At 44.9% G+C, this 27,344-nt stretch overlaps 2 protein-coding genes across 4 annotated transcripts in view; both read left to right on the top strand.

The window, feature by feature from the left end:
• Positions 1 to 1,620: 1,620 nt before the first annotated feature.
• On the top strand, positions 1,621 to 25,364 carry ACKR1 (atypical chemokine receptor 1 (Duffy blood group)). 3 transcript variants are annotated; one of them, XM_089483454.1, is made up of 2 exons: positions 1,621 to 1,641; positions 23,842 to 25,364. In XM_089483454.1, exon 2 carries the CDS (start codon positions 23,890 to 23,892, stop codon positions 24,760 to 24,762), a length of 873 nt encoding a protein of 290 aa, XP_089339580.1. In that variant the 5' UTR covers positions 1,621 to 1,641; positions 23,842 to 23,889; the 3' UTR covers positions 24,763 to 25,364. The 3 variants fall into 3 exon arrangements, with proteins under 3 accessions (XP_089339580.1, XP_089339577.1, XP_089339578.1); XM_089483451.1 differs by lacking the exon at positions 1,621 to 1,641 and adding an exon at positions 17,378 to 17,448; XM_089483452.1 differs by lacking the exon at positions 1,621 to 1,641 and adding an exon at positions 20,524 to 20,768.
• The window catches only part of LOC149302056 (mucosal pentraxin-like), a 28,986-nt gene continuing 19,029 nt past the window's right edge, over positions 17,388 to 27,344 (top strand). Inside the window, exon 1 of the mRNA XM_089483455.1 lies at positions 17,388 to 17,448. Coding sequence (XP_089339581.1) covers positions 17,428 to 17,448 — 21 coding nt within the window. The 5' untranslated portion in view covers positions 17,388 to 17,427. The remainder of the gene's footprint in view (positions 17,449 to 27,344) is intronic.

The raw sequence follows: 27,344 nt of genomic DNA on the forward strand, positions 1-27,344 counted from the left end.
AAAGGTTTAGTTATTCATTTTCATATCACAATTTGTTCCTGACCTTTCTCCAAGGAACTCGGAAGCAGGGTTGGGGGGCTGGCGCATGCCAAACAGTCCTGGCCCCAGCACCATCTTGGCATCGGGTGCCACCTTTCTAGCGAAATGGGCTATCAATGCTTCCTGGTTGGAGTCAGACTCTCCCAACATTTACACGAAAGCCATATTTGTACTGAGTGAAACGTTACAACGCAAAACACATGCATAAGACGCACGTACACACGCACGCAAAAGAGGAAAACCTCTGGGTTGGCAGTGGGGACAAGAGAGGAAAGGCGGCCTTGGATTGTTGTGCTGTATTCTTGTATGTACATAAAACTTTCAGGGGTGTTGGGGGTAAAAACAAAACCGAAAAATTACAACGAAATGTCAATGTTACTTTATAACCTTTCTAAATATCCTGTGCTAATCTCAGAAGATAACCCTATAAATATATCTGGATTATACATGTTACTTTACTGGCGTCTTTCTTGCTTTCCCGGCTTCTGGGCGCACGAAAGGTTGGCTCTGTTTTGAAACGACGCGGAAACACAAGAAGGCAAAGGGACTCTTGTTGCAAGGCATGAAACTGGGAAGTTCTTGATCCAGAAGGTAAATCCATTGTGGATTAAAAAATGGATAAAACCAATGTGGACACAGTCCCTTACTTAATAGTGTCAGGATGCCGAGGCAAAACCCGAAGGCAAAATGAAAAATCCAGGTCTTCTTGCAAAGCCACCTTAATTTTATTCCCAGATTTAGAAAACACAAATAATAGTCTTTTCTCCTTGTTTCCAGGATTTGAGTCCATCAAGTTTAGAACCATCTGTGTCATCCTGAAGTCGAAGGCTTTCATGGCTGGCATCCATAGTTTTTTGTGGGTTTTGGGGGGCTATGTGGCCATGTTCTAGAAGAATTTGTTCCTGACATTTTGCCAGCATCTGTGGCTGGCATCATCAGAGAATGCTGGCATGGAAGAACGTGGGGTATATATACTGTGTGAGCCTTCCTCTCAACCCAGGGTCTTCCTCTCAACCAAGGGTCACACAGTATATATACCCCACTCTCTTCCATGCCAGCATTCTCTGAAGATGGGAGTGCGGAGATAGATAGACAGACAGACAGACAGACGGATGGACGGACAGATGGACAGACAGACAGACAGACTGTGTGACCCCCCACTCTCTTCCATGCCAGCATTCTCTGAAGATGCCAGCCACAGATACTGGCGAAACGTCAGGAATAAACTCTTCTAGAGCATGGCCACAGAGCCCGAAAAACCCACACAAGACTATGGATGCTGGCCACGAAAGCCTTCAAATTCTCACTAGACACTATTGGACTACAACATCAGTCAGCCCCAGCCAGCCACTAGTGAAGGATGCTGTGAGTTGCAGTCTAACATTTGGGAAGCCACAGTTGTCCACTTGTTCTCTTTTGACTCTACAATGCAGACAGCTAGGTTTGGTTTAATATTGTTTTAAGCATCCCAGTACACAAACTGCAGTGCACTTTGTCAATGGTGTCCCCCCAAATGCAAACTGTCCCAGATTCCCTGACATTATGCTAATATTTCAGGGGAAGAAAAAGAGGCGGAAAGAAGGTGCACCGTTTTGCCAAGAGGTAAGTCCGGCGTGGAAGGAACAACAAATCCCAATGTGCCAAGCCAGCCACCAAATGACACTTGTAGGCTATTATATTCAAAGAAAGAAGGAGAGACGATATCTCTCCGCCGCTGGATCGCACCTGGGAGTGTGCGTTTGTGTGTTGCGTCTGTGTGTATTTACTTCTGGGTCTCTCATTATAGTCCAAACTCTGACAGACTGGAAGCAGTTCAAAGACAGAAGGAAAAAAGAGAGATGGAGAACGGAAGGGGGGGGGGGGGACCCAGAAAAATAATAAGGAACCCAAAGGGACTGAGCTGCACAGAGAAGATTAAAAGGGCTAAATCTGGCTTAGCGGAGCGAAGGGAGCCAATGCTGGGAAAAGCTCTGAAACAGAGGACCAGTTCCAAACACTGGGAAAGCCACAGGCTAAACTGGGATTAAAGAGGAGAAACATTTGGAAGCTGAGGAAGAGAGAAAGAGGGGGAATTTGTGATTTAGGCTTCCCTTAAGGCAGAGCTGAAGGACCTTAAACCCTGCCGATATTTTTGGAATAGTATTCCCATAATCCCCCCAGAAATGGTTGCGCCAACGTCAACTGCATCACTAGGGTTGCCATTTTATATAAGGGGTACCATTTTACTATCTACTGTATTTAATGGGACCTGAGCATCTGTGGATTTGGGTACCTACGGCGGGTCCTGGAACCAAACCCTAGCGGATACCAAGGGCCCACTTAATGGATTACAACTCCTATCATTCTCAGATAGCATAACCGGAGATCATGGGGTTGTATTCCAGGACATTATATAGGGGAGACTGTTATAAATGGACAGGCATCCAAGGATAATCCCCTTAAAACATTGATGGTTATGCTAAAATGGTCAAAGGTGTGTCCATTTTCCCTCCAGTTCACTTACCTGCTTTTGGATCCATTCCTTAATCTCTTGAAGTCATGCTTTGGGTGACACCACTGACCCTGACACATGTCCCCTGGCTCTGATATATATATATATATATATATATATATATATATATATATATTCCTTTTGTGTTTGAATATCTGGCTCTGGTGGCGCCTAGCTTTGAGCGTGTGCATGCGCGCGTGTGAAAGGAGAGGAGGACTTCTTTGCAAAAGTAATTTCCCTCCGGGACCTTGAGGAACCTATTCGCAGCTGACAAAAGAGAAGCTGGGGTGCTCTATTAAACTCCAGACCTCTATCAATCTCCACCGCACGGCATTAGTGGCTGGCGTGCTCCGGCTGCGCTCTTGGCTCCGCTCGGCTGCTCAACATGAATTTCAATAGTGCCCATAATAAAACGCTGGCTCAGGGAAGCCTAGGCCAACGCGGAGGAGATGTGCTGGCGCTGCTGCCGATGTGGGGAAAGCCCCATGTTGCCAGGCAAGGGTGGGGAAACTCTTTCCGACACAAAAACATCGAGGATAGGGGAATATTTACCTCCTATGAAGAGCCATCAAGATGGAGGGAGTTACATCCAATAGTTGTTGGAGCTAGATCAGATGGTGAGCTGAACCAGAGACCAACGTAAGCCATGTTTGCATCCTTGGGTGGCATTCCCACTTACAAATCAATCGCTTTGCAATCGTTTCGGCAGCGGAGAGCATGGTTCGCACCACATTTGCCCCGAACGCATTTTCTCGCTGCAAAATAAAATAACCCACTTGTGGTTCATGTTGATGAATGAATCGATTCAAGATGAACCCACTCCGGCCGGCCGAAGGGCACATTTAAATCAATTTCGATACGCGTCTTGTTCACACTTGGCGTGGAATCGATTTATCCAAAAACATCGGCATCAAAAAGATGTGGGTTAAATGGGTCTAGCGCATGGCCCTCTTCTCCGAATTGCTTCAAGTATGAACCATGGTCATTTAAACCCCTTCAAACCGATTTGCGAACCAGTTTAAACCGTAGTGAGAACGAAGCCCCTGTATGATCACCTGCATTTTCTGAGGCTGCTGCCACATTACAGAATTAGTCCAGTTTGGCCCTGCTTTGTCAAGGCTCCATCATACAGAATCCTGGGTTTTGTTGCTTGTGCGCACACCAGAGCTATCTGACCAGAGGTTTCTGACGAACCTACAAAATCCCAGAATCCCATAGCAGTGAGCCATGGCAGTTAAAGTGGTGTCAAACCACATTCATTTTGCACTACAGATGCAGTCTGAGCCTCTGCAACTCCATCGCAGCTTTCTCTAACCCAAATTTGGTCCTTTGGGTATTTTGGAGTTCATCTGCCAGAATCCCCAGCTAACTTGGCCAACGTTCTGGAATTATGAGAGCTGATGTACAAAACATCTGGAAGACCAAAGTTTGGGAATCACTCCTCTAACTCATCCCAAATCACTGATCAGAGATAACAGAAGACACCGATCAGTGAGATGAAGATTTCTCTGGGCTGGAGGCACCTGGACAAAAGTAAGCGCATGCATGTTCCAGATTTTCCAGATATAGGCTGAGATGATGATCATCATCATCATCGTCATCATCATCATCATTCTCATCAATGTTTATTATGACCTTTTCAACAAAGGGCAGAAAATCAAAAAACAAATGAGAAAACCCAGCACTATAAAATACGAAAATGCTAAAATAATATACTGATAGACTAAAACCAAAATCCTCACAGTCATATCTCAGCCCCCTTAGGCACACTTAGAAACATACTCTGGTGAACTGAAGAGGAAGCTCTTCAACCTTTTACAAAAGTGGGTAAGGTCTTCTTCTAGCTGAGCTGCAAAGGAAGACTGTTCCATAAAAGATGCTCAGCAATGGTTCCACTTCTTCATCCTGGAGAGAAGTGACAGGAGAGGACAGGACAGGATAGACAAGGTAGGAAAAGACAAGATAAGACAGGATAGGATAGGATAGCATTAGAACTAGACATTCATGCTAAGGGACTACCAATAATAACAATAACAATAACAATAATAATAATAGTCCCACTATCCCCTCTCTCCTTTACCTTTAGTAGTGTATTATATGGCCCTTGGGGTCCCTTACCTATGCATCCCTGGAGCTTATGCCATGGCTTACTAAATCGATTTACTTCTATCCATCTTAAAGCTTAATCCGGGCAGCATCCCAATGTTATCAGAAGGCTTTTGCCACCTGAATACATGCCGGGTGCATCCCCGCTTCCTGACGGCAAATTCGGTGGCAAAAACCTTCTGCTAACATCAGGATGCCGCCCGGATTAAGCTTTTAGCTGGATAGAGGTAATTCAATTTAGTAAGCGATGCGATATAAGCTCCTCTGAATGGGGCTGCGAAACATCTGGAGGGCATTGCAATATTTGGAAAGTCGGTCCCCTTTATTTCTGAAGCCCAGGAACATGTCGGCTTGTTGGATATAGGCTTCAAATGAGCCTAGTCCAGGAATGCTCTGTCCTGGGCCCAGTGCTATTCAACAACTTTATCCATAACTTAGATGACAGAATTGGGGTCATACTTAACAAATTTGCAGATGACACCAAATTAGGAGGAGTAGCAAATACCCCAGAGGCCAGGATCAAAATTCAAAATGACCTGAATAGACTTGAAAGCTGGGCCAAAGCTAACAAAATGAATTTCAACACGGAGAAATGTAAGATACTGTACTTAGGCAGAAAAAAAGAAAAATGCACAGATATAGGATGATGGGGGACACCTGGCTGAATGAAAGTACATGTGAAAGGGATCTAGGAGTCCTAGTAGACCACAAGTTGAACATGAGTCAACAGTGTGATGCGGCAGCTAACAAGGCCAATGCGATTTTAGGCTGCATCAATAGAAGTATAGTGTCTAGATCAAGGGAATTAATAGTGCCTCACCTGGAACACTGTGTCCAGTTCTGGTACCACAATTTCAAGAAGGATGTTTAGAAACTGGAGCCATGTGTCCAAAGGAGGGCAACCAAAATGGTGAATGGTCTGGGAACTATGCCTTATGAGGAAAGACTTAGGGAGCTGGGTATGTTTAGCCTGGAGAAGAGATGCTTAAGAGGTGATAGGATAACCCTGTTTAAATGTTTGAAGGAGTGTCAAGTTGAGGATGGAGCAAGCTTGTTTTTCTCGGCTCCAGAGACTAAGACAAGGAGCAATGGATGCAAAGCACAGGAGAAGAGATTCCATCTAAACATTAGGAGCAGCTTCTGTTTGAGAGAGCAATGTGGAGCATGGTGGAGTCTCCTTCTTTGGAGGTTTTCAAACAGAGGCTGGATGGCCATCTGCAGGAGTGCTTTGATGGTGAATTCCTGCATGGCAGAATGGGGTTGGACTGGATGACCCTTGGGGGTCTCTTCCAACTCTATGCTTCTATGATACCTCTCAGACTTTAATGCCTCTTTCTTGGGCAGAACAGTTGGGTGCTACCTCTTAAGATGTGGCTGAATGGAGACATACATTATAATACTGTAATTGCTTGCCGGCAGAATGCAGCACATCTGCATACACACCCAAGAACGAAAATGACACAGAGAGATTGGATTAATTTTTTAAAGGGACAGACACTGCATGATGCCTAGGATAACTAATGCACTCACACAGGCCCATATATTTTCAGCTTATTGATATTTAGTGCGCCCGATCCAACCGGAAGAAATTGCCAAGTAAAAACAAAGAAGACCATAACAGTGAGGAAACGCCACCAGAGGAATTTTGCCGTCAGGAATGGACCGCGCATAAGAGATTCAGGACTACGTAATTGCTTCCTACATCTTCGTGAAGATAGCGGCAGTAAAGATGCTCCAACAGAAAACGCGCAGCAAGGATACTGCGTGCCAAAGGAGGCATCAACGTAACTGTCAGCGGTGGCAAGGAGGAAAGAAAGATGCTGGTGGTTGGACAGACGTCGCTCAGGGGTACGGAGGCACCCGTTTGCCATCTTGACAAGATAGATTGGGACATGCGCTGTCTTGCTGGTGCACAGATCCGGGATGTCGCTTGACAACTTGGCAAAACTCATGAAGGACACACAGATCAGCAGCCTTTCTCCTTATCCATGTGGGCACCACCAATGCTGCCAAGGACACCCTGGAGCAGATAACGTCAGACGATGAAGCTTCGGATGATGGAACTCTGGTGAAAGCTTCATCACTATCAGGAAGCCTTCACTAGACAGGAAAGGAGATTCCAGTTAAACATTAGGAAGAATTAGATTGTGAGTTCCTGCATGGCAGAATGGTGTTGGATTGGATGACCCTTGTCATTTGAGCCGCTTCAAATCAATTCATGATCCCATTTAAAAGATAGTGGGAACAAGGCCTATGTGACCAACACTGCTACCCCCGGCTACGCCTCCTTTGACAGAGAGGTTTTGGAGGGCCATGCGTACAGCCAGACATGGGGGCTGTTGCTTTGTGTGGCCTCTGCCCTTCCCTCCTGCATCCATCTCCTCCTTCCATCATCCGCTTCTTCTCCCACTCATGGACTCCATGCTGAGGAAACAGCCTTGCACCCGCTTGCTGTGTGATGCGGTTCTGAATGAGCCCCAAACCCGCCAGAAGCAGCCTTCCCTCCCTAAAAGCAGCTCTTTTGATCTCGCCTGAATTAGCACTCGCCTCCAAATGGGCTGCAATTGTTTTTTAATTAAGTTCCATTCCAACAGCTGCCACCGAAGCCGTTAGTATTCCGGGGGAGAAAAGCAAGCTGCAGCAACATTCTGGGATTATAAATCAGCCCCAGGGGTCCCTGATGCACCTCCTGACTGCAAACAGAGACCACATGCCACCCATGACTACGCCAATGTGGCACAGCGCACGTCTTTCCCCGGACTGAAGAAAGGAGGCGAGCAGATTTGCAAACGCCGCACCCAAGAGGCCTTGCCGAAGCAGGGTTTGGAAGGGTTGGATGCAATGGCATCCTTAGGGTTGGCGTCACCCGGTGCGGTCACTCATGTGGAAGTAAATCTGAAGCCCATTGACCCATTCTTTGGCAAATGTTTTCAGCTTCATCAAACACCTTCTTTTGTTCCCCCTCTCTAACAACTTCACTTGGCCTCCATGATACAAGTAGGTGGCCAGATCCTGACTGCAAATGATGTATTTTTGCTATATTGTCTGATTCTCCAAGTGTTCCTTCGAAATAGCTGGGATCCCCCATATGACTAATGCAAAATTAGATTCATTGCTAGCATAGCTGGAACTGCATTTGGTTTTGCTATGGTCTTGGTGACCCCTGTGAAAGGGTCGTTCGACCCCCAAAAGGGCCGGGACCCACAGGTTGGGAAGCGCTGGAATAGTAGTTTGGGTGTTGGACTACAACTCTGGAGTCGGTGTTGTTGTTGTGTGCCTTTGAACTGTTTCTGACGTATGGCGACCGTAAGGCAAACCTATCCTGGAATTTTCTTGGCAAGTATCTTCAGAGCGGGTTTGCCGTTGTCGTTCTCTGAGGCTGAGAGAGTGGGACTTGGTCACCCAGTGGGTTTCGTGGCCGAGCTGGGAATCGAATCCAGATCTCCAGAGTCTCAGTCCAAAGCTCAAACACTGCGCCACGTTGGCAACTCTGGAGACCAGGGTTCAAATCCCTGCTTAGCCATGAAACCCAGTGGGTGACTTTGGGCAAGTCTCAGTGGAAGCCAATGGCAAACCTCCTCTGAACAAACCTTGCCAAGAAACTCCATGGGTCGCCGTAAGACGGAAACAACTTGATGGCACGCAATGCACAACATGACCAGGGTTCAATTCCCCGCTTGGCCATGAGACCCATTGGGTAATCTTCTCAGCTTCAGAGGAAGGCACTGGCAAACCTCTTCTGAACTAATCTTGCAAGTAAACCCCATGATACCTTTGCCTTAGGGTTGCTATAAGTCGGAGATGACTTGAAAGCACAAACAACAATCATGCAAACTCCAAATCCCTTTATAGAAGAGCGTGACTGCATGGAGCTGACGGATAACTTTCCCCGTCCCCCGAAATAATATACACATCATCAACACACACACACACACACACACTCATCATCTTGGCAGCTCAAATATACACATATCAAATGAACTTCATTTTCGAGCCACAGGATAGGAAGCAATACAAAACAAAACCTATGGCTTCCAGTCCCCCAGAGGCGAGCCTGAACTTTCAAGAGGCACATAGGAATAACCTGTTGCATAAATCACAGCCAATATTTCAGACTCCGGCATACATGTTAAGACATATTGTCCCTTTGACTTTCATCCGGGATAAGGTCAGAGGGAGGACATATTTCTTGTAGATCGACGGCCTGGACACTGGGACATGACCGCGCATGCAGCGCCCTGCTAGATCGAACCAAACATCTATCTAGTCCAACGGAGGAGACTATCAGCAATACAACTATACACTCCTCCAAAACAGACATGTGTTCCCCAATAAGGGATATCCAGTGATGCCCAAACTTTGGTCCTCCAGATGTTTTGGACTACAGCTCCCAATATCTCTAAGTGTTGGCCAAGCTGGCTAAAGCTTCTGGGAGTTGAAGTCCAAAACACCTGGAGGACCAAAGTTTGGGAATCATTGATCTAGAGCAGTGGTTCCCAAACTCTGGGTCCCCCAACATCTTGGACTTCATCTCCAAGAATGCCTGACTTTTGACCAAACTGGCTAAGGTTTCTGGGAGTTGAGGTCCAAACCACCTGATAGACCAAAGTTTGGGAACCATTGATCTGGAGGAACAATCCTACTAGCAATGGAGCAAGTATATATCCACAGTGTTGAGTAGCGACTGATGGTTCATCCCCTTATGAACTGGTCTAGGTATGAGTTGGTCCATATATGATGGTTGGTCTATACATGATGGCCAACTAGTCCATATTCCTATTCCAACGTTCATGGGAAGATCTCCAACTTGAGGTCCATCATCATATCTCAATCCACCATTCCTCTATATGCACTGAGAAGGACGACTTGCTTTCCTTTGTCTTACATCTCCCAATGTTCATCTTCAGAAGATGGCATCTCTGGGTTGCTGTATGACGACAGAAGGAGAAAGGCTCCCTAGTCTCTTTCTCCACAATATGAATAATTATATACATATATATTATATACTTATATATAATTATAATTAAAGGATGATTAAAGTGGTGCCAAACTGGATTACTGATGCCGTACGGATGCAGCCTCAGATGGCTAGTGGTTGGGAATCCTTGGATTCATCTGCTGCTTATTTTGACTTCGTTCTATACTAGTTAGTATTATTTTAGAGATGTTTTAAACATGTAACATTGCTGTTTTGGATGCTATGCAAAGCCCTGTGCATACTTTACAGTGCTCTAGAAATAAACATTAATAATAATAATAATAATAATAATAAATGTTATTTATATGCTGCTCTCCCTTACATCAGATAAAATACAGTATAAAATACAATATATATATTAAGCATATAAAAGGAGGCATTGCTGGAGCATACTTTGGGGTTGTCAGCTTATTGGAGGAAGGAAAAGAAACCAGAGCCAAGATGCTGAGGTTAAAGCGGTGTCAAAGTGGATTATCTCCGCAGTGCAGATGCAACCTTTGTGGTTTGGTCCCATTCTGAAAGCTTGTCATGCAACCTGGTTCCTCATCACAGGTTTAATGTTTCCCAGGGAAGCATCCCTGGGAAGCGGAACGAACCCCTTGTTTTCCCATTATTGTTACTTTTTAAAACCATCATCATAAAGTCAACCCATAAACAGCCGCATCCCCACAGGTGATTCTGTGTTACCTGGAAGATTGATGCTCCCCCTTTGCTCCCTCTGGACCGCTGTGCGCAGTTACCCATCCGTCAATGCGCTCGAAATGCTTAGCGTTTCCCTGACCTGCAGGGGGGCCATCTGTCACTCTCCATAATAAAAGCGGGAACAAGAGTTTAATAAAGGAATAAATAGCAGCGGATCACCTGGTAAAGATGCCATAACTTTTATTTCTCCCCATAAAACCCAACCAAAGGAGGAAAGGGACTTAGGTAAACAAAGAAGGAGGCAGCCAAGGTGGCGTAGCAGTTTCAGCGTTCGACTCTGGAGACCAGGGTTCGAGTCTCAGCTCGGCTGTTAAACCCACTTGGGCAAGTCACACTCTCTCAGCCTCAAGGCAAAGCAACAACAAACCTCTCAAGAAACCCTGCCTTAGGGTCGCCATAAGTCAGGAATGACTTAAAGGCAAACAACACACACATGCGCGCACATTGCTTTGCAGTTTCTGGAATGAAAAAGCGGCCTATGAATTACACATAAATAAACAGTCACATAGGGACCCAAACATGCGCCACGCATTGCTTTGCAGTTTTTGCAGTGGCATATAAAAGTTTTTACCCTCGACTAATCCATGGGTCACATCAAAATCCATAATTTGGGCCCCAAAGCTTCCCCTCGACTTATACATGAGGTCGACTTATAGTTGGGTATTCGATTTGGGCGCTTTTTAATGCCGCAGTAATGCGCTTCATGCATCCGGATCACCCAGTTTTTGGATAATATACCAATAACACCCCGAAGGAGCAGTTTGCCTTGTGTTCTCATTCCAACATAGCAGTTTTTGGTCTGGAAATAAGTAAAGGTTTGGAAATGCATCTCCAGTGCCCAGGGAAGGAAAGGTAGGGTTGTATGTGTGCCAGGGCACTGTGGCACTGGATGAGCCAGACCAAACAGGAGAGTTTAACATAGTGTTTCGAATGCACCGACACATATCTTTGCACATTTTTATTTTTCTCGCTAGCTTTAAAAACAGAGGCAGAAAGACAAAGAAACTCCCTTCCTCCATATTTTCTGGGCATTAAGAAAATGGGAAGATGCTTCTAGGGAGTGCCTTTGCATGACTGCTGGCTCCGCAGTGCCATCTAGTGGCAGGTGCCCACTGTGCAATTTTGGTACTTGCTTGAGAATTTGGAAAGAGAAGCACATTATTCATGCAAAGCATGTATGCACTCTTTAAAATCTAGGACCATAGAAGCTTTTGCCTTTTGCAGAGCCGAACTAGGAGCTGGCATGTATGTATCGGCATACAGTGTGCAGTGGACCCTTGGTATCTGCTGGATACCAAAACCTATGGATGCTCCAGTCCCATTAAATACAATGACATAGTAAAATGGTGTCCCTTATATAAGATGGGCAGAAAGAGCCAAGACAGGTGGTATTCCTCCTTTATCGCCCGACCGCTTTGCTTTGCATGCTTTTTGTGTTTTCACAGCACGCTTAATTTTTTGGATCTCGTAATCGGTCTTAATAGCCGCTTGCAGAGGCGATAAAGCGGTGAATAATTTAGTGCGCGCATGTTTACAAATGTGCACGCACAAGACGCATACGCACATGCGCCAACCCTTCCCGGCTCTAATTAAAGAAGGTGAAACTTTGTTTGTCATCCCAAATTATTGCTGAATAATTCAGGCCCTCGGTAATTACTAAACAGGGCAGGAATCCTCCGGCGGAAAAGGCGCCCCTCCGGGGAACATTCGCCGCACGGGATTTGCGATGGAGCCAATTACCTCGCAACCGTGGCTGTGATTTAAGACCCGGTTAACCTGGGGATTTAAAAACAATTTCAGCTCAATATGTTTTTGGGGGGGAGGCGTTTTAATCAAATTATCTATTTCTCCTAATACATTGCAGTGAAATGATCTTAAGCGGATGGCTTGTGGACTATAGGATCATAGAGTTGGAAGAGACCCGAAAGGCCATCCAGTCCAACCCCATTCTGCCATGCAGGAACTCTCCATCAAAGCATCCCCTTTGACAGATGGCCATCCAGCCTCTGTTTAAAGACCTCCAAAGAAGGAGACTCCACTCCACTCCTAGGCCATATATTCCAATGTCCAAAAGCCCTTACTCTCAGGAGGTTCCTCCTAATGTTGAGCTGAAATCTCTTTTCCTGGATCTTGCATCCATTGCTCCGGGATTTTCTTAATATTGCAATGCCCTCCAGATGTTTCACAGCCCCATTCAGAGGAGCTTATATTGCAACCAATTCACCTCTATCCAGCTTAAAGCTTAATCCGGGCGGCATCCTGATGTTAGCAGAAGGTTTCTGCCACCGAATTTGCCGGCCAGAAGTGGGATGCACCTGGCATGTGTTCAGGCGGCAAAAACCTTCGGATAACATTGGGATGCTGCCCGGATTAAGCTTTAACACAGACAGAAGTAAATCAATTTAGTAAATCATGGCATAAGCTCCAGAGAGGCATAGGTAAGGCCAAGCGCCATATAATACACTACTAAAGGTAAAGGTGAGAGGGGATAGTGGGACTTATTTTATTATATTGTATGGATTTTAATTGTTGTAAGCCGCCTCAATCTTATTGCAGAGGTGGGGCAGAAATCAATATTATTATTATTATTATTATTATTATTATTATTATTATTATTATTATTACTGTCAGTAGTCCCTTGACATGAATGTCTAGTCATAATCCTATCCTATCCTGTCTTATCCAGTCCTGTCCTATCCTATTTTTGGAAAGCCCACTGGCCACTGCTGCTTCTTATCCTTCTTTCCCCTTGGGAACCCAAAGGGCTCTTCTGGAACTACAACTCCCAAACTACAACTCCTAGAATCCACAGATTCGAGCACCATGGGCCCAAAAGTATCCCCAAAACTATAAATCCCAAAAAGCAAACTTTTATTTATTTATTGCCATTTCATATAAAGGGACATCACACTCTGCCATTGTGTTTCATGGGACTTGAGCCTCCATGGATTTTGGGGCCCATGGAGGGAGAGTCCTGGAACCAAACCCCAGCAGACACCAAGGTCCTCTGGAACTGGAAGGGACTTTCTCAAGCTCTCTTCTCCAATGACAACCAATCAATCAATGAAGTAAGATGCCAGGGATTCCTCCATCGGGAAAGGAGATAGCCTCTGGAGCCCCTTTGCCCACTTTGCAGCCTTCCTAGGGAACCTGGGTCCCAGAGACCCCTTTCTGCCCATGGAAGTGCCAACCGCAGAGGCATCCCTCGCTTGGCAAAGCCAAGGGCCATTTCTTTCCTCCTCCTCTGTCCAGCTGCAAGGCTTTCTAGCAGTATTGGCATCAATGGAGGATGGAGAGACCCTGGGAAAGCCAAGGGCCATCTCTTTCCTCCTCCTCCGTCCAGCTGTAAGGCTTTCTAGCAGCATTGGCATCAATGGAGGATGGAGGCACCCTGGGAAAGAGTCGCTGTCTGAAGCAATGGACTTTCTGGGAGCCTCCTTTTGTCAAGCCCACTGACCACTGCTTCTTGGGAACTCAGAGGCAGAAGTCCACATTGCTCTTGAATGTTTTCCCAATAATAATAATAATAATAATAATAATAATAAATCATTCACCTTTTAAATGATGATGCTCCACGTGCAAATAGGGAGGCCACGCCCCTTGGAAAAAGGCAGCCAATGGGAGCTGAGGAAGGTCCAGGTAAAGGGAAGGAGGCCACGCCCCCCTCAGGAATGGGAAGCCAATGGGACAATAGCATGGGTCCCCATAGACTTCGGTTTTATCAGGAGGTGGTTAATGAATAACATTCCTAATACCAGGGCGCCCTCTTGTGGAGACTCAGGGCACTGCAGTGTAAATGGGAAGATTCTTCCAGATCGATTGATCGATTCAGTGGGATCAATCCCTGCCTCCCTCCCCTCCCAGGGCTCACCTGAAAGGCCCATTGTGCAGCAAAACCTATTAAAAATACATATACATATACATACACACACACACACACACACACACACACACATATATATATATATATGCTGGCTTTGCAGCAGCAGCAACTGTACATGACCTCTGAGCATGTCCAGAGTTCTTTCTTCTCCTTTGCAGAAGCAGCACCCTGCAGCCCATACAAAATCCACCCCTTTCCTGTATTGTGATGCAGTATTTATATGTATTATGCTATTGTTTCTTAGATGGTACACCTTGGGCAGGTTTACTATTATCTGTTTTATTGTTTGCATGTGCAGCACTGTGCAAATCTACAGTGCTATATAAATAAAGCATAATAATAACAACAACAACAACAACAACAACAACAACCTCCCTGGGTCTCGGCCTTGGCTCTATTTCCTGGTGGAGTTTTATTCCGTTCCCAACAGAAATAAAGAAAGAAATAGGGGAGAAAATGCCTGAACAGAGGAGCAAAGGGCCCGGCAGTGGCACTTCTACCAGGGACAAATGGGCCTTTGTAGGCCAAGCCTCCATGCAGCAGCCATAGAACCCACTGCTGCGATGGGTCATCTTTATCAATGACTCGAATAACGGAATTGGGGGTATGCTTATCAAATTTGCAGATGACCCCAAATTCAGATGAGTAGCTGATACCTCTGAGGACAGGATCAAAATCCAGAATGACCTGAATGGACTGGAAAGCTGGGCCAAAGCTAACAAAATGAACTTCAACAGGGAGAAATGTAAAGTACTGCACTTAGAGCGGAAAAATGAAATGCACAGATATAGGATGGGGGACACCTGGCTGAATGAAAGTACATGTAAAAGGGATCTGGGAGTCCAAGTAGACCACAAGTTGAACGTGAGTCAACAGTGTGATGCGGCAGCTAACAAGGCCAATGCGATTTTAGGCTGCATCAACAGAAGTATAGTGTCTAGATCAAGGGAAGTCATAGTCCCACTGTATTCTGCGCTGGTTAGGCCTCACCTGGAATACTGTGTCCAGTTCTGGGCCCCACAATTAAAAAAGGATGCTGAGAAACTGGAGCGTGTTCAAAGGAGGGAGACCAAAATGGTGAAGGGTCTGGAAACCATGCCCTATGAGGAACAACTTAAGGAGCTGGGGATGTTTAGCCTGGAGAAAAGAAGGTTAAGGGGTAATATGATAGCCCTGTTTAAATATTTGAAGGGATGTCATATTGAGGAGGGAGGAAGCTTGTTTTCTGCTGCTCCAGAGAACAGGAACCGGAGCAATGGGTGCAAACTGCAGGAAAAGAGATTCCACCTCAACATTAGGAGGAACTAACTGAGAGTAAGGGCTGTTTGACAGTGGAACATACTCCTTCCTTGGAGTGTAGTGGAGTCTCCTTCCTTGGAGGCCTTTAAGCAGAGGCTGGATGGCCATCTGTCAATGGGGATGCTTTGATTTGGATTTCCTGCATGGCAGAATGGGGTTGGACTGGATGGCCCTTGCGGTCTCTTCCAACTCTATAATTCTATGATTCAGGACAGGCATTGGGTGCGATCCCATTGGATGCCAGTGAGGTTGTGGATCCACTCGAGGTTCAAGCCAGCCAAAACCTGGAGCGGATTCATAGCCCCACTGGCTTGGGTCCAAAGGAGGAGACCCTTGGCCTAGTTTGCCTCCAAAGGGATGAATGCCCCCCTTTCCGTGGGCATGGCCCGGCTAACCATTAGGTTTAGATACCTCTGTGGGTTTTATTTCCAAGGTTTAATACCCTGTGCATCCCTTGGGTATTAGAAATCATTCAATTATTATTTTCCCCCAATCAACCAATAAATATACAAGCAAATTATTATATTATGAAGCATGGGGCTATAAAAGAAATCAATGGAAAGATATTATAATAGAATCCATGGGGTGGGTTGAATGTCTGATTTAAAATAAGGTAAGCCGCTCTGATAGCTTTTTGGCTGTAGAGTGGGGTATAAATACTATTAATTAATTAATAGTTAATTAATTAATTAATTAATAACAACAACCCATTTTGGTCTCAGCTGTTACGGAGGCTATGGTTAAATGCAGAGTGCAAAGAAGTTACTGGTTTGGACCAGAGTTCCCAGAATCCCCCAGCCAGCTTGCTGGGAGTTGTAGTCCAAAAGAGTAACGATGGTGCAGTGGTTTGAATGTTGGACTAGGACTCCAGAGAGCAGGGTTCGAATCCTGGCTCAGCCATGGAAACCCGCTCTCTCGGCCTCAGAGGGAGGCATCTTTGGCAAAGCCTCTCTGAATGAACCACAGATAATCCTGTGACAGGCTTGCCTTCGGGTCGCCATGAATCGGAAATGATGCGAAGGCACATGACATGCTCCCCTACAGATGTGGCAGACCTTCTTGGTGAGATGAGAAACAGCCCTGTCCAGGTCAAGCCTGGAGAAGCAGAGTGGCGCAAGTGGTGCCATTGAGCGTTGGTGGGAACGTTGCACATGGAGGCCATGTGACATGCATTGGGCACAGATGCCAAGGCCTATATATTCAAGCAACTCAGGAATGAGGATAGGACAGGGCAGGACAGGACAGGATAGGGATAGGGATAGGGATAGGGATGGGATAGGATAGGATAGGATAGGATAGGATAGGATAGGATAGGATAGGATAGGATAGGATAGGATAGGATAGGATAGGATAGGATAGGACGGGACAGGCTATCATGTCCTATCTTATCCTATACTATCCTGTCCTGTCCTGTCCTGTCCTATTCTATCCTATCCTATCTTATCCTGTCCTGTCCTATCCTATCCTATCCTATCCTATCCTATCCTATCCTAACCTATCCTATCTTAACCTATCCTATCCTATCCTGTCCTGTGCTGTTCTGTCCTGTCTTAGGGAAAGACCTAGACCCTTTCCATGATGAGACATGAATCTCTGAACATGGTTGAGGATGTGAATGAAATGCACATCTCTCCCATAGGGTTCAACAGCAGGATATCCACACTATGGTTGCCCCTCTTCTGCTCCTTTTCCTGTAAGGGAGCACTGCATATTTTCTGGTATGACAGGGCATCCGACTTTCCGTATCGGAAAGGACGGCGCGTGTGTGCATTTCTTGTTTTTCTTTCCACTTTTGATTTTCAAAAAACCCCATCCACTCCACCCGGCCGCTTCTCTTATCTTATAACAACACACAGCACTTATTGCAGGGAATTGGTTCGGCAAGCGCACACTTCAAGCAACACCATCGCCACGCCTGGCACTAAAACTATGGGCAACTGCGTTCATGGGGTGAGTCTTACAAGATTTTTCTTCCTTCGGTTTCTCCAAAAGAGGCATCTGGAGCTGGTTTGGGGTCAGTACCAATCAATCAATCAATCAATCAATCAATATTTATTGACTAGCCCTAGGGATGTCTCAAAGCATCGGTACCAAAGCCTCTTCTTTCATGCTCACAAAACAGTGTCATCCTCCACATCCTAAATATGTTATTATTTGTGATGTCGAAGGCTTTCATGGCCGGCATCCATAGATTTTTGTGGGTTGTTCAGGCTCTGTGGTCATGTTCTGGAAGAGTTTATTCCTGACGTTTCGCCAGCATCTGTGGCTGGCATCTTCAGAGAATGCTGGCATGGAAGGGTATGATGTATATACAGTGCGGGTATGATGCACTGCAGTCTGAAAAAGTAACTTTTGTGAGCTCCTGCCTTCGTTTTTGCTTTCATTCGATACAGAGACCGACTGCAGCGGAGAAAAGGAAACGCTGAGTCTTTTCTGAGAGGGAACTTTGGTCTGACCCAGCTTGCCTTATGCTCCTGAGCGCTCCTTTTTAAGCCTTTCTTGCAAAGCTGTTTGTTATTTTATGCTGCCTTCTGCGTTTTGCTGATTTTTATCGGGTTTGTAATTCAGCAATTTTATTGTCTGTTAATGACGGTTGGGGAAACGTTCCCAATTCCCCCCTTCCCTCCCTTTGGAAGCCAGCTTGAGATCTTCTTAAATTAAAAGATGGGATATCAAATGTTTTATCTGCCATGGGAATGAATGGCTAGGTTAAGCCGACTCGATATAAGTTTCTCTAAATGAATAAACAAAGAGAAAGAAGGGGAAAATGGAACGCAATGAAGGTTTCAGAGAGGAGGAGGAAAAGGGAAATCATGAGATCGAGGGAAAGAGAAAAGAGGAAAAGAGGAGTGAAATAAAGGAAAAGAAAAATGAAAGGATGAGAGGAGAGAAAGAAAGAGGGGAAAGAGAAAGGGAAGGGGGGAGGAATTAATAATAATAATAATGATAATGATAACGATGACAACGATGATGATGATGCCTATGGCCACACCATCCTGAGGTTTGTCTGGAAACAAAGAGCCCCGAATCTGGAAGTCTTTTTAGATCAAACAATTCCGCACAAGTGTGTGAACCAGATATGGATCAGAATCGATTTAAATTTGCCCTTCAGCCGGCCGGAGCGGGTCCGTTTTGAACCGATTCGTTTGTGAATGTGAGCCACAAGTGGGTTATTTTACAGGGAAACAATGCGATCGGGGCAAATATAGCGTGAACCACACTCCGCTGTCGGATTGCAAACCGATTTATTTGTAGGTGGGAATGAGGCTCTGTAAACCTGAGATAACCATCCTGTGAACTCTCTCTCCATACAATAAATATAGCATTTAAAACCAAAATAAATAAATCAGTGTGCAAAGGGATCTCGGCGCACCTCGGAGACGAACTGAAAGGACGGCGTTGGGCGCATGAGCTTTCATGCTACAAAAGCTCATGCTCCCAATGCCTTTCTTTCATTTCATCTCCAAGGTGCACCAAGTTCCTTTTGCAGACTGATTTTCCTGACTAACACGGCTAGGCCTTTGAATAAATAAACGTCACCATCGTGCCACATTAAATGTGATTGATGTGCTAGAAAATAAGGAATTCCCCGCTAAGGAAGGGCCTTTCATGAGAACGCGGCTTATTAGGACAGAACAAGACTGGCATCTTTCCCGGAGATAATCAGAGGAGTTTGCTTTTATGACACAAGGAATAGTTGGGGAAGTCTGTCCATTGTTCTCGCTTCTTCCGATTGCAATGAAGGCGCTTTCCTGGAAAGGATAAGGCAGATTTGGAGGATGGTTTGTGGAAGAAGCCTTTCTTACATAAACCTACCATATATACTCGACTATAAGTCAACCTCGTATATAAGTCGAGGGCAGGTTTTGGGGCCAAAGTTATGGATTTCTATATGATCCATGGATAAGTCGGGGTAAAAGGGACACGTAATGAAGGATGTAAAGGACGAAGCAAAGGAAAACAAATGCCAACGAACTTATAAAATTCCAACAGACTTAACTATTTATGCTCTTACTAAAAGCTGGATGGATGAGAGAATAGAAGGGGGTCAGTACTTCCAGGGCAGATTAAACTCTTGGCTTTCACCAGGTGATGGTATGTATGTGTATACATACACACACACACACACACACACACACACACCCTAGAATCATAGAATCGTAGAGTTGGAAGAGACCCCAATGGCCCTCCAGACCAACCCCTTTATTCTGCCATGCAGGAACTCTCAATCAAAGCATCCGCATTGACAGATGGCCATCCAGCCTCTGCTTAAAGACCTCCAAAGAATGAGACTCCACCACACTATATAATATATATTATAATGAAAGATCTAAATGAAATGGAAATGAAAAATTTGGTTGGATTACGGAAAGAAATTGGGGGGGAAAGGGTCGAATATAAGGAAATCAAACTATCATGGTTTGGAAGAATCCTTCCCTGGTGAAAGGCAAGAGTGCAATCTGTCCTGGAAGCATTTTAGCGTGAGCCAAAACAGTTATGCCTGCCATTGTTTTGTAGATTCTTTTGCGTTGTTTTCCTTTGCTTCCTCCATTAGATCTTTTGTTGCATGTCCCTAAGTTTTACCCTCGTCTTATCCAAAGGTCATCTCCAAATCCATCATTTTGCCCCCAAAACCTGCCCTCGACTTATACATGAGGTCGACTTATAGTTGGGTATATACGGTAGTTAAAATTAAAATCTTACCAAAATTATTTTTTTTATTTAGAATGATACCAGATATATATATATCCATTGATGCAAACTTTGGGGGGAAAAGATCATACAAAAATACATACTTTTGTATGCATTTTTGCATGTAGGCCAATCCCAATTTTTGTATGTAGGCTAATCTTAGGAATTGATGGAAGTACAGTGGACCCTTGTTATCCGCTGGGGTTTGGTTCCAGGATAACAAAATCTATGGATGCTCAAGTCCCATTAAATATAATGGCATAGCAAAATGGTGTTCCTTATAACAAATGGAAAACCAAGGTTTGATCTTTGAAATTTATACTTCCTTTGAACATTTTCAAACCGTGGATGCTCAAATAAGAAATCCATTATAAGAAGGGCCGACTCTATGTGGAAAGAAGATGAACCATTCTGTTGACTTTTATGGTGCGCATCATGTTCTCCTTCTTCCAAAACCAGGTTTCTCCTCTCCGAGCCGGATTCTGTCATCCTCAAAGCCCTGGCCTTTTTTTCCTGAGCCGTTCGGCACGTAACAAACATAACTCCCAGACAATAAAGTTGCTTAAGAAAAGGCGAAGGTGAGAAATAAATTTCCATTAATCCAGAGCAGCCGCCTGACAGGGGAGGCATAAAGTTATCAAAGCGACAGAGACGGAGGGAGGCTCATTCGTATGCTGGGGCCGTGTGTCCTTCAGCGCCTTCTTCTTGGGCCAAATGCATCTTGCGTTCCTCTGGTTTTAAACCTACACACACACATATACACACGCGCGCACCCTCCCACACCTTTCCCATATATTAAGGAACACAAAAAGTGTTTCAGCACTTCAAGGCACACCTAATCCGTCCATCAGCAGCTCGGCGTATTCAAAGCATTGCGAGCAACTGTGTCACAAGCATCACACCACTTAACCCTCTTCCCACAGCTATGAAAATCTCTCCAAGAAATAGTGTACATTTTTTATTTGCCAATAGTCTTTTAAACAAAAACAGGGGAGAAAAGAGAGACAGATATCACTTTAATTAATTAATTAACTAATAATAATAATGTTATATTTATATGCCGCATTTCCCATAAGATCAAGGCGGCTCATAATGTCAGACAAAACACAACATACAGTTAAAGTACATCTGGGTAATTCCCTCCCGCCCACAAACTTACCACACTAAAATATTATTAAACAATTAATAATCAAAACAATCAGTAATGAGTTACAGTTACAGGACTAAATCCAATGTGTGAAAGGGAGCCAGGAGTCCAAGTAGACCATAAGTTGAACATGAGTCAACAGCGCGATGCGGCGGCTAACAAGACCAATTCGATTCTAGACTGCATCAATAGAAGTATAGTGTCTAGATCAAGGGAAGTAACAGTGCTACTCTATTCTGCTCCGGGCAGGTCTCACCTGGAATATTGCATCCAGTTCTGGGCACCACAATTCAAAAAGGACATTGAGAAACTGGAGCCATGTGTCCAAAGGAGAGCAACTAAAATGGTGAAGGGTCTGGAAACCATGAAGCCCTATGAGGAACGCCTGAGGGAGCTGGGGATGTTTAGCCTGGAGAAGAGAAGGTTAAGAGGTGATATGACAGCCCTGTTTAACTACTTGAAGGGATGTCATATTGAGGAGGGAACAAGCTTGTTTTCTGCTGCTCCAGAGAACAGGACCCAGAAAAGAGATTCCAGCTCAACATTAGGAGGAACTTCCTGACAGTAAGAGCTGTTCGACAGTGGAATATATTGCTTTGGAGTGAAGTGAAGTCTCCTTCTTTGGAGGTCTTTAAACAGAGGCTGGATGGCCATCTGTCAATGGGGATGCTTTGACTGAGAGTTCCTGCATGGCAGAATGGGGCTGGACTGAATGGCCCTTGGGATCTCTTCCAACTCTATGATTCTATGATTCTATGTTGGCCCCAAGTAGAGTAGATAAGTTTTGATTTCATAAATTCCAGTCCTAGATAGGTCTAGTCTAGTTGGAACTAATAATTGCATTTGGTAAAGATGCCCTTTCGTTGAGGGTTGGAAAAGCCTTTACCGTTGTTGTTGTTGTTGTTGTTGTTGTGCGTCTTCAAATAGTTTCCAACTCATGGCGACCCTAAGGCCTATCATGGGGTTTTCTTGGCAAGGTTTGTTCAAAGGAGGTTTGCCATTGCCTTCCCCGGAGGCTGAGAGAGTGCAACTTCCCCAAAAGAGGTAGAATTCAAAGAATTGCAAAGCCGTGTCAGTCTGTAGAGTCAGTATGTAGAGAGATCTTGGAGCACATTTGAGACTCACAGAAAGAAAGAAGTTGGCAGCAGGAGCTTTCCTAGACTTCAATGTACTTCCTCAGATGCATATCATCATCATCATCATCATCATCATCATCATCATCATCATCATCATCATCAGTCTGGAACCTGAAATGATAATTTAAAATTGCTGCTAACCTGAGGTAGGGTCACCTTAAGTCAGAAATGACTTGAAGGCACACAACGGCAAACTTCTGTAGGACCTAAATCTGCTGTTTTGTCGTCTTAGTTATCATCATCATCATCATAATCATCATCATCATCATCATCATCATCATTTTAATAATGGTTTGCAAACAAAAGGCAATACTTTAATCCGTACATGAATGTTTAAGGAACGCCAGCTTCTAGTTAGCAAGGGTTGTATACTGGGGAGGTCAACCCCATCCGAAGGTGAAGCAAAGAGGAGCTAAATCACAAGCCACAAGCGGAGAAATTTGTGGCGCTGTCTTTCAAACCCAAGCAGTGGATGCACCTTTCCAAACACAATTACTTCGGGTGGATCTGACAAGGGAAAAAATGGATGCAGCGCTTGACGTAAACAGTCCATAAATCCACCTCCGGGTGGTTTATGTCTTATCCTTCCAAGCTATCCGACAGAAATTGACCCCCGGTGTTTATGGATCTAGAGTTCGAAGAAACTGGGTTGAATTCAGATTAGTGGGGGAAAGAGGCAAAGCAAACCATCTTTTGCACATATGTGGAGAAATTGCACCAATGGTTTATTTATGTATCCAGTCTTCTTTCAGAGCCAACGTGGTGCATTGGTTTGAGCGTTGGGCCATGGTTCGAATCGTGGTTCGGCCATGGAAACCCACTGGGTGATCTTGGGCCTGATTCCCACCACCTTTTAAACTGGATTGCAAATCGGTTTGAACTGGTTCAAATGACCCTGGTTCCCACTTGAAACGAATTGCTGAAGTGATTTGGAGAGAGGGATCATGCGCCAGACCCATTTAACTGACATCTTTTTGACACTGATGTTTTCTGTGTCTTTCTGGATAAATGCATTTTGCCTTCCCTACCCAGGGTCACACAGTGTGTGTGTGTGTGTGTGTGTGTGTAGATAGATAGCTAGATAGTTACACACCCCGTTCACTTTCATGCCAGCATTCTCTGAAGATGCCAGGCACAGATGCATACAAAACATCAGGAATAAACTCTTCTACAGCATGGCCACATAGCCCAAAAGACCCATATAAAACCATTGATTTATTTCTATCTATCCCACCTTGAATCATGAAAACTTGGGGAAACTTACAACAAAAACAATATAAACTGTTGAAAACAATATTAAGATAAAACGAGACACAAAAAAGTCAGACTGCGCATCTCATGCTTTTGTCGTGTCTCTCCTCTTTTTAGGGTAGGAGTCCGGGTGCCAGCCTGAAATTTGAAGACTTTGAAGGCCTGATGTCCAACTTTACTGAGAATTATACCTACGAAGAGTATCCGTACGTTGACGACCTCCTTCCTCAGCCGTGCCAGTTCACATTCTGCCTCAACTTCATCCACAGCATCTTAGCCTTGCTGGTGGTGGCCGTCATCCTGGGCTTCCTCTGCAGTGTGGCCCTTGGCGTCACCTTGGCCAAGTGTCCACACTTGTGGGACCGACGCCATCCAAGAAAGCACAAGCTCTTCCTAATGTCAGCCGCCACCGCCATCTTCGCCACCATCTTGGCATTCTTTGCAGTGGAAGTCAAGCAAGGGTGGGTCTTCGGTTACCACTTCTGCCAAGTGACCCGTGGCTTGAAGCACGGATGCCTCTTTGCCCAAGGGTTGGTGGTGGCTGGTAGCGCATGTCCCATTTCTTGGGACCATCTCCGTTCACTTTTGCTCACTACGCTCTGGATCGTGGGGTTCCTATGCGCAACACCCGCAGCCATGATAAGCACCCCTGGCAACGTCTGTGCCCCGAGCCTGAAACCAGAGCTTCATCCATGGTCTCTGGCTCACACCTTGGTCTTTCTGGCTATCTTTGCCATCCTCCCGCTGATGATGCTTTTGGCCAAGGTGGCACTGACATGGCATGGAAAGAATAAGTGCCTACAGATGGACCTAACCTGGTTGCTTTACATTTTCTGGTCACCGTATGCCATAGCTTTGCTCCTGGACAAACTGCTGCAGGAGAACTTGCTAACGTCTACCTGTCATTTCCAAGAATGTCTTGACTACTTCCTTGGGATCTCCGAGGGATTTGGCATCCTTCATTGCTTCGCCTTGCCCCTGTTATTTCTGGGGTTGGGCCTCCGTCGCCAAAGAACCAGCAAAGCGGGAAGGCCCTAAATAGTCACTGCCGTAAATGATCATCATAAATAAATAAATAGCCATCAAAAATAGTCATTGGGAGATGGCATCGACGTGGCTGCTTCTGCAGTAAGATGCTGGCATTGGCTTAGGATACTATGAAAGCCAAGATGTCTCTCTGCAAATATAAGTTGAAATAAAATGTATTCTTGCATTCAGATCAGCCAAATTTTGCAATCCTGATAGGATGAATTCTGCAATCTGGATAAGTCAGGATAGAAAAATCATCATATTGCAATAGTAAAATAATGAGGATTACCGTTGCTTTTATAGTTATAGGAAATGTTTGGTGCAGTGCCAAAGGCAAATCGGTGTATTACTGTAATTCTGATGACTTTTAAAAGGTATTTTAGTTACTTTTGAATCAGAAGAAAAAGAAAGGAAGCCATTTTAAATGTAGCTTTAATAGAACCTGAGACTTTGATACTGGGGGATATCTGCAATTGTTACTTCCAACTAGACTAGACCTATTAGGACTTTCTTAAATCAAAACTTATCTACTCCGCTTGGGGCTAACAACTGGATTTAGTCCTGTAATTGTAACTCATTACTGTTTTAAAGTGATATTGTTCTTTCTTTTATTCCCTGTTTTTGTTTATTGCCTTTCTGCCAAAACACTCAAAACTGTCCGCAGTTGAAAATAATGGCTTATAATTTAATAGACATGATGCACAATTTATTAGGGTCAGGAAGAGGAAAGTGCAGTAAATAGTGGTTTGGAGCATCAGAGTATGACTCTAGAGACAAGGGTTCAAATTGTGGCTCGGCCATGGAAACCCATTGGGTGATCTTGTGCATGTCACACTCTCTCAGCCTCAGAGAATGGCAGTGGCAAACCCCCTCTGAAGACACTTGCCAAGAAAACCCTATGATAGGTTCGTCTTAGGTCACCATAAATCAAAAATGACTTGGCGGCATACAACAGCAACAAACCAATGGTCTTACAAAGGTAGTCAGAGCTTGGAAATGCAACCCTTTTTGGACCATATCCAACTTGAAAAGGGGATTCTGGGAGCAGCAGTCCTAAAGATAACTTCCAAGCCTTAGCCATAGCTTAGCTGTGGAGCAGCTGCTTTAGTATATCCAGATTATTTTACTCATGTTCCGTCTATCAAAGCTTTGAGGACAATTGGACATTTTAGGAAGCTCTCGTCATAAAAATGAACCACACACACATATATTTTTCCACACAGCTGTAAATATTATTGAGATTGTGACGTCAAAGGCTTTCATGGCTGGGATCCATAGCTTTTTGTGGGTTTGGGGGGCTCTGGGGCCATGTTCTAGAAGAGTTTATTGCTGACGTTTCTCCTGCATCTGTGGCTGGCATCTTCAGAGGCATGGAAGAGAGTGGGATATATATATATATATATATACACACACACACACACACACACACACACACACACCCATATATACAGTGTGCCCACGTCATATGCGGACGCACTATACGCGGCTTTCAGCATACACTGAAAGCTGTGCAGAAGCGCATGGGATAGTGCGTCCCATTTAGAGTAATGGGGCTCGCGTGCCACCGTGCTGCTGCGCCGCCGCTGCATGCACAAGCCCCATTACTTTCAACGGGGCTCAAGCATACGCGGGTTTTTTTACGTGCTGAGTCTGGAATGGATCCCCCACATAAAAAAGGGCACACTGTATATACATACACCCCACTCTCTTCCATGCCAGCATTCTCTGAAGATGCCAAAGATGCAGGAGAAACGTCAGGAAGAAACTCTTCTAGAACATGGCCCCATAGCCCCAAAAACCCACCAAAAACCCTATTATTGAGATTGATATAAAAGAAGGGGATCCTTTAGGCCGCTAACAGCAACATACCATCAACCCAGCTCCAGTGACTCTACATTTTGCAGGCATGCCAGTCCATCCTCCCCGGGTTTCTCTCTTGACGCAGCAAAACACTTAGGAACATTTTCAATCGATGCTTTCTGCACATCACCTAAAAAAGAAAAAGAAACATTAAAAAACAAAACCTTGCTCTCTTCCTAAGTCAAGGATTGATCTGCCCACTCTAAAACATTTTTATGAGCCTTGTTATTAATCCCGCCGCATTAAAAAAGGAGACGCTCTAACGGGAATGGGAGCTCTGGAACGTTCTGTACCCCTTCGCTCCCTGCCTGCTTTTATTAACTATTATTGCTCAGTGGACTTAAATACATGCCAAATTAAAATGCACTTATTAAAATTGGGACGGAAGGAGCGTTGTCTGTCTCCGGCTGGCAGCAGAACGATCTTGGATTCATGCTGCTCTCTGCTGCCTTTGGTGTGCATTGCAAGGTCCCTAAACCAGAATGAACTGGGGACATCGCTACATGCGGCTTTTAAACCATGGCTTCGTTCTCACTACCTTTTAAAGCAGATCGCCATTCGGTTTGAACAGGTTTAAACGACCCTGGTTCCCACTTAATCCGAATCGTTGAAGCAATTTGGAGAAGGGGGTCCATGCGCCAGACCTATTTAACCCACGTCTTTTTGATGCTGATTTTTTCCACATCTTTTTGGATAAATCGATTCTGCGCAAGTGTGAACCACTCTCCGCT

This window comes from Sceloporus occidentalis, unplaced genomic scaffold, assembly GCF_023333645.1.
Source record: "Sceloporus occidentalis isolate IW3139 unplaced genomic scaffold, rSceOcc1.0.p SCAF_20, whole genome shotgun sequence".
In the NCBI taxonomy this organism is placed as follows: Eukaryota; Metazoa; Chordata; class Lepidosauria; order Squamata; family Phrynosomatidae; genus Sceloporus; species Sceloporus occidentalis.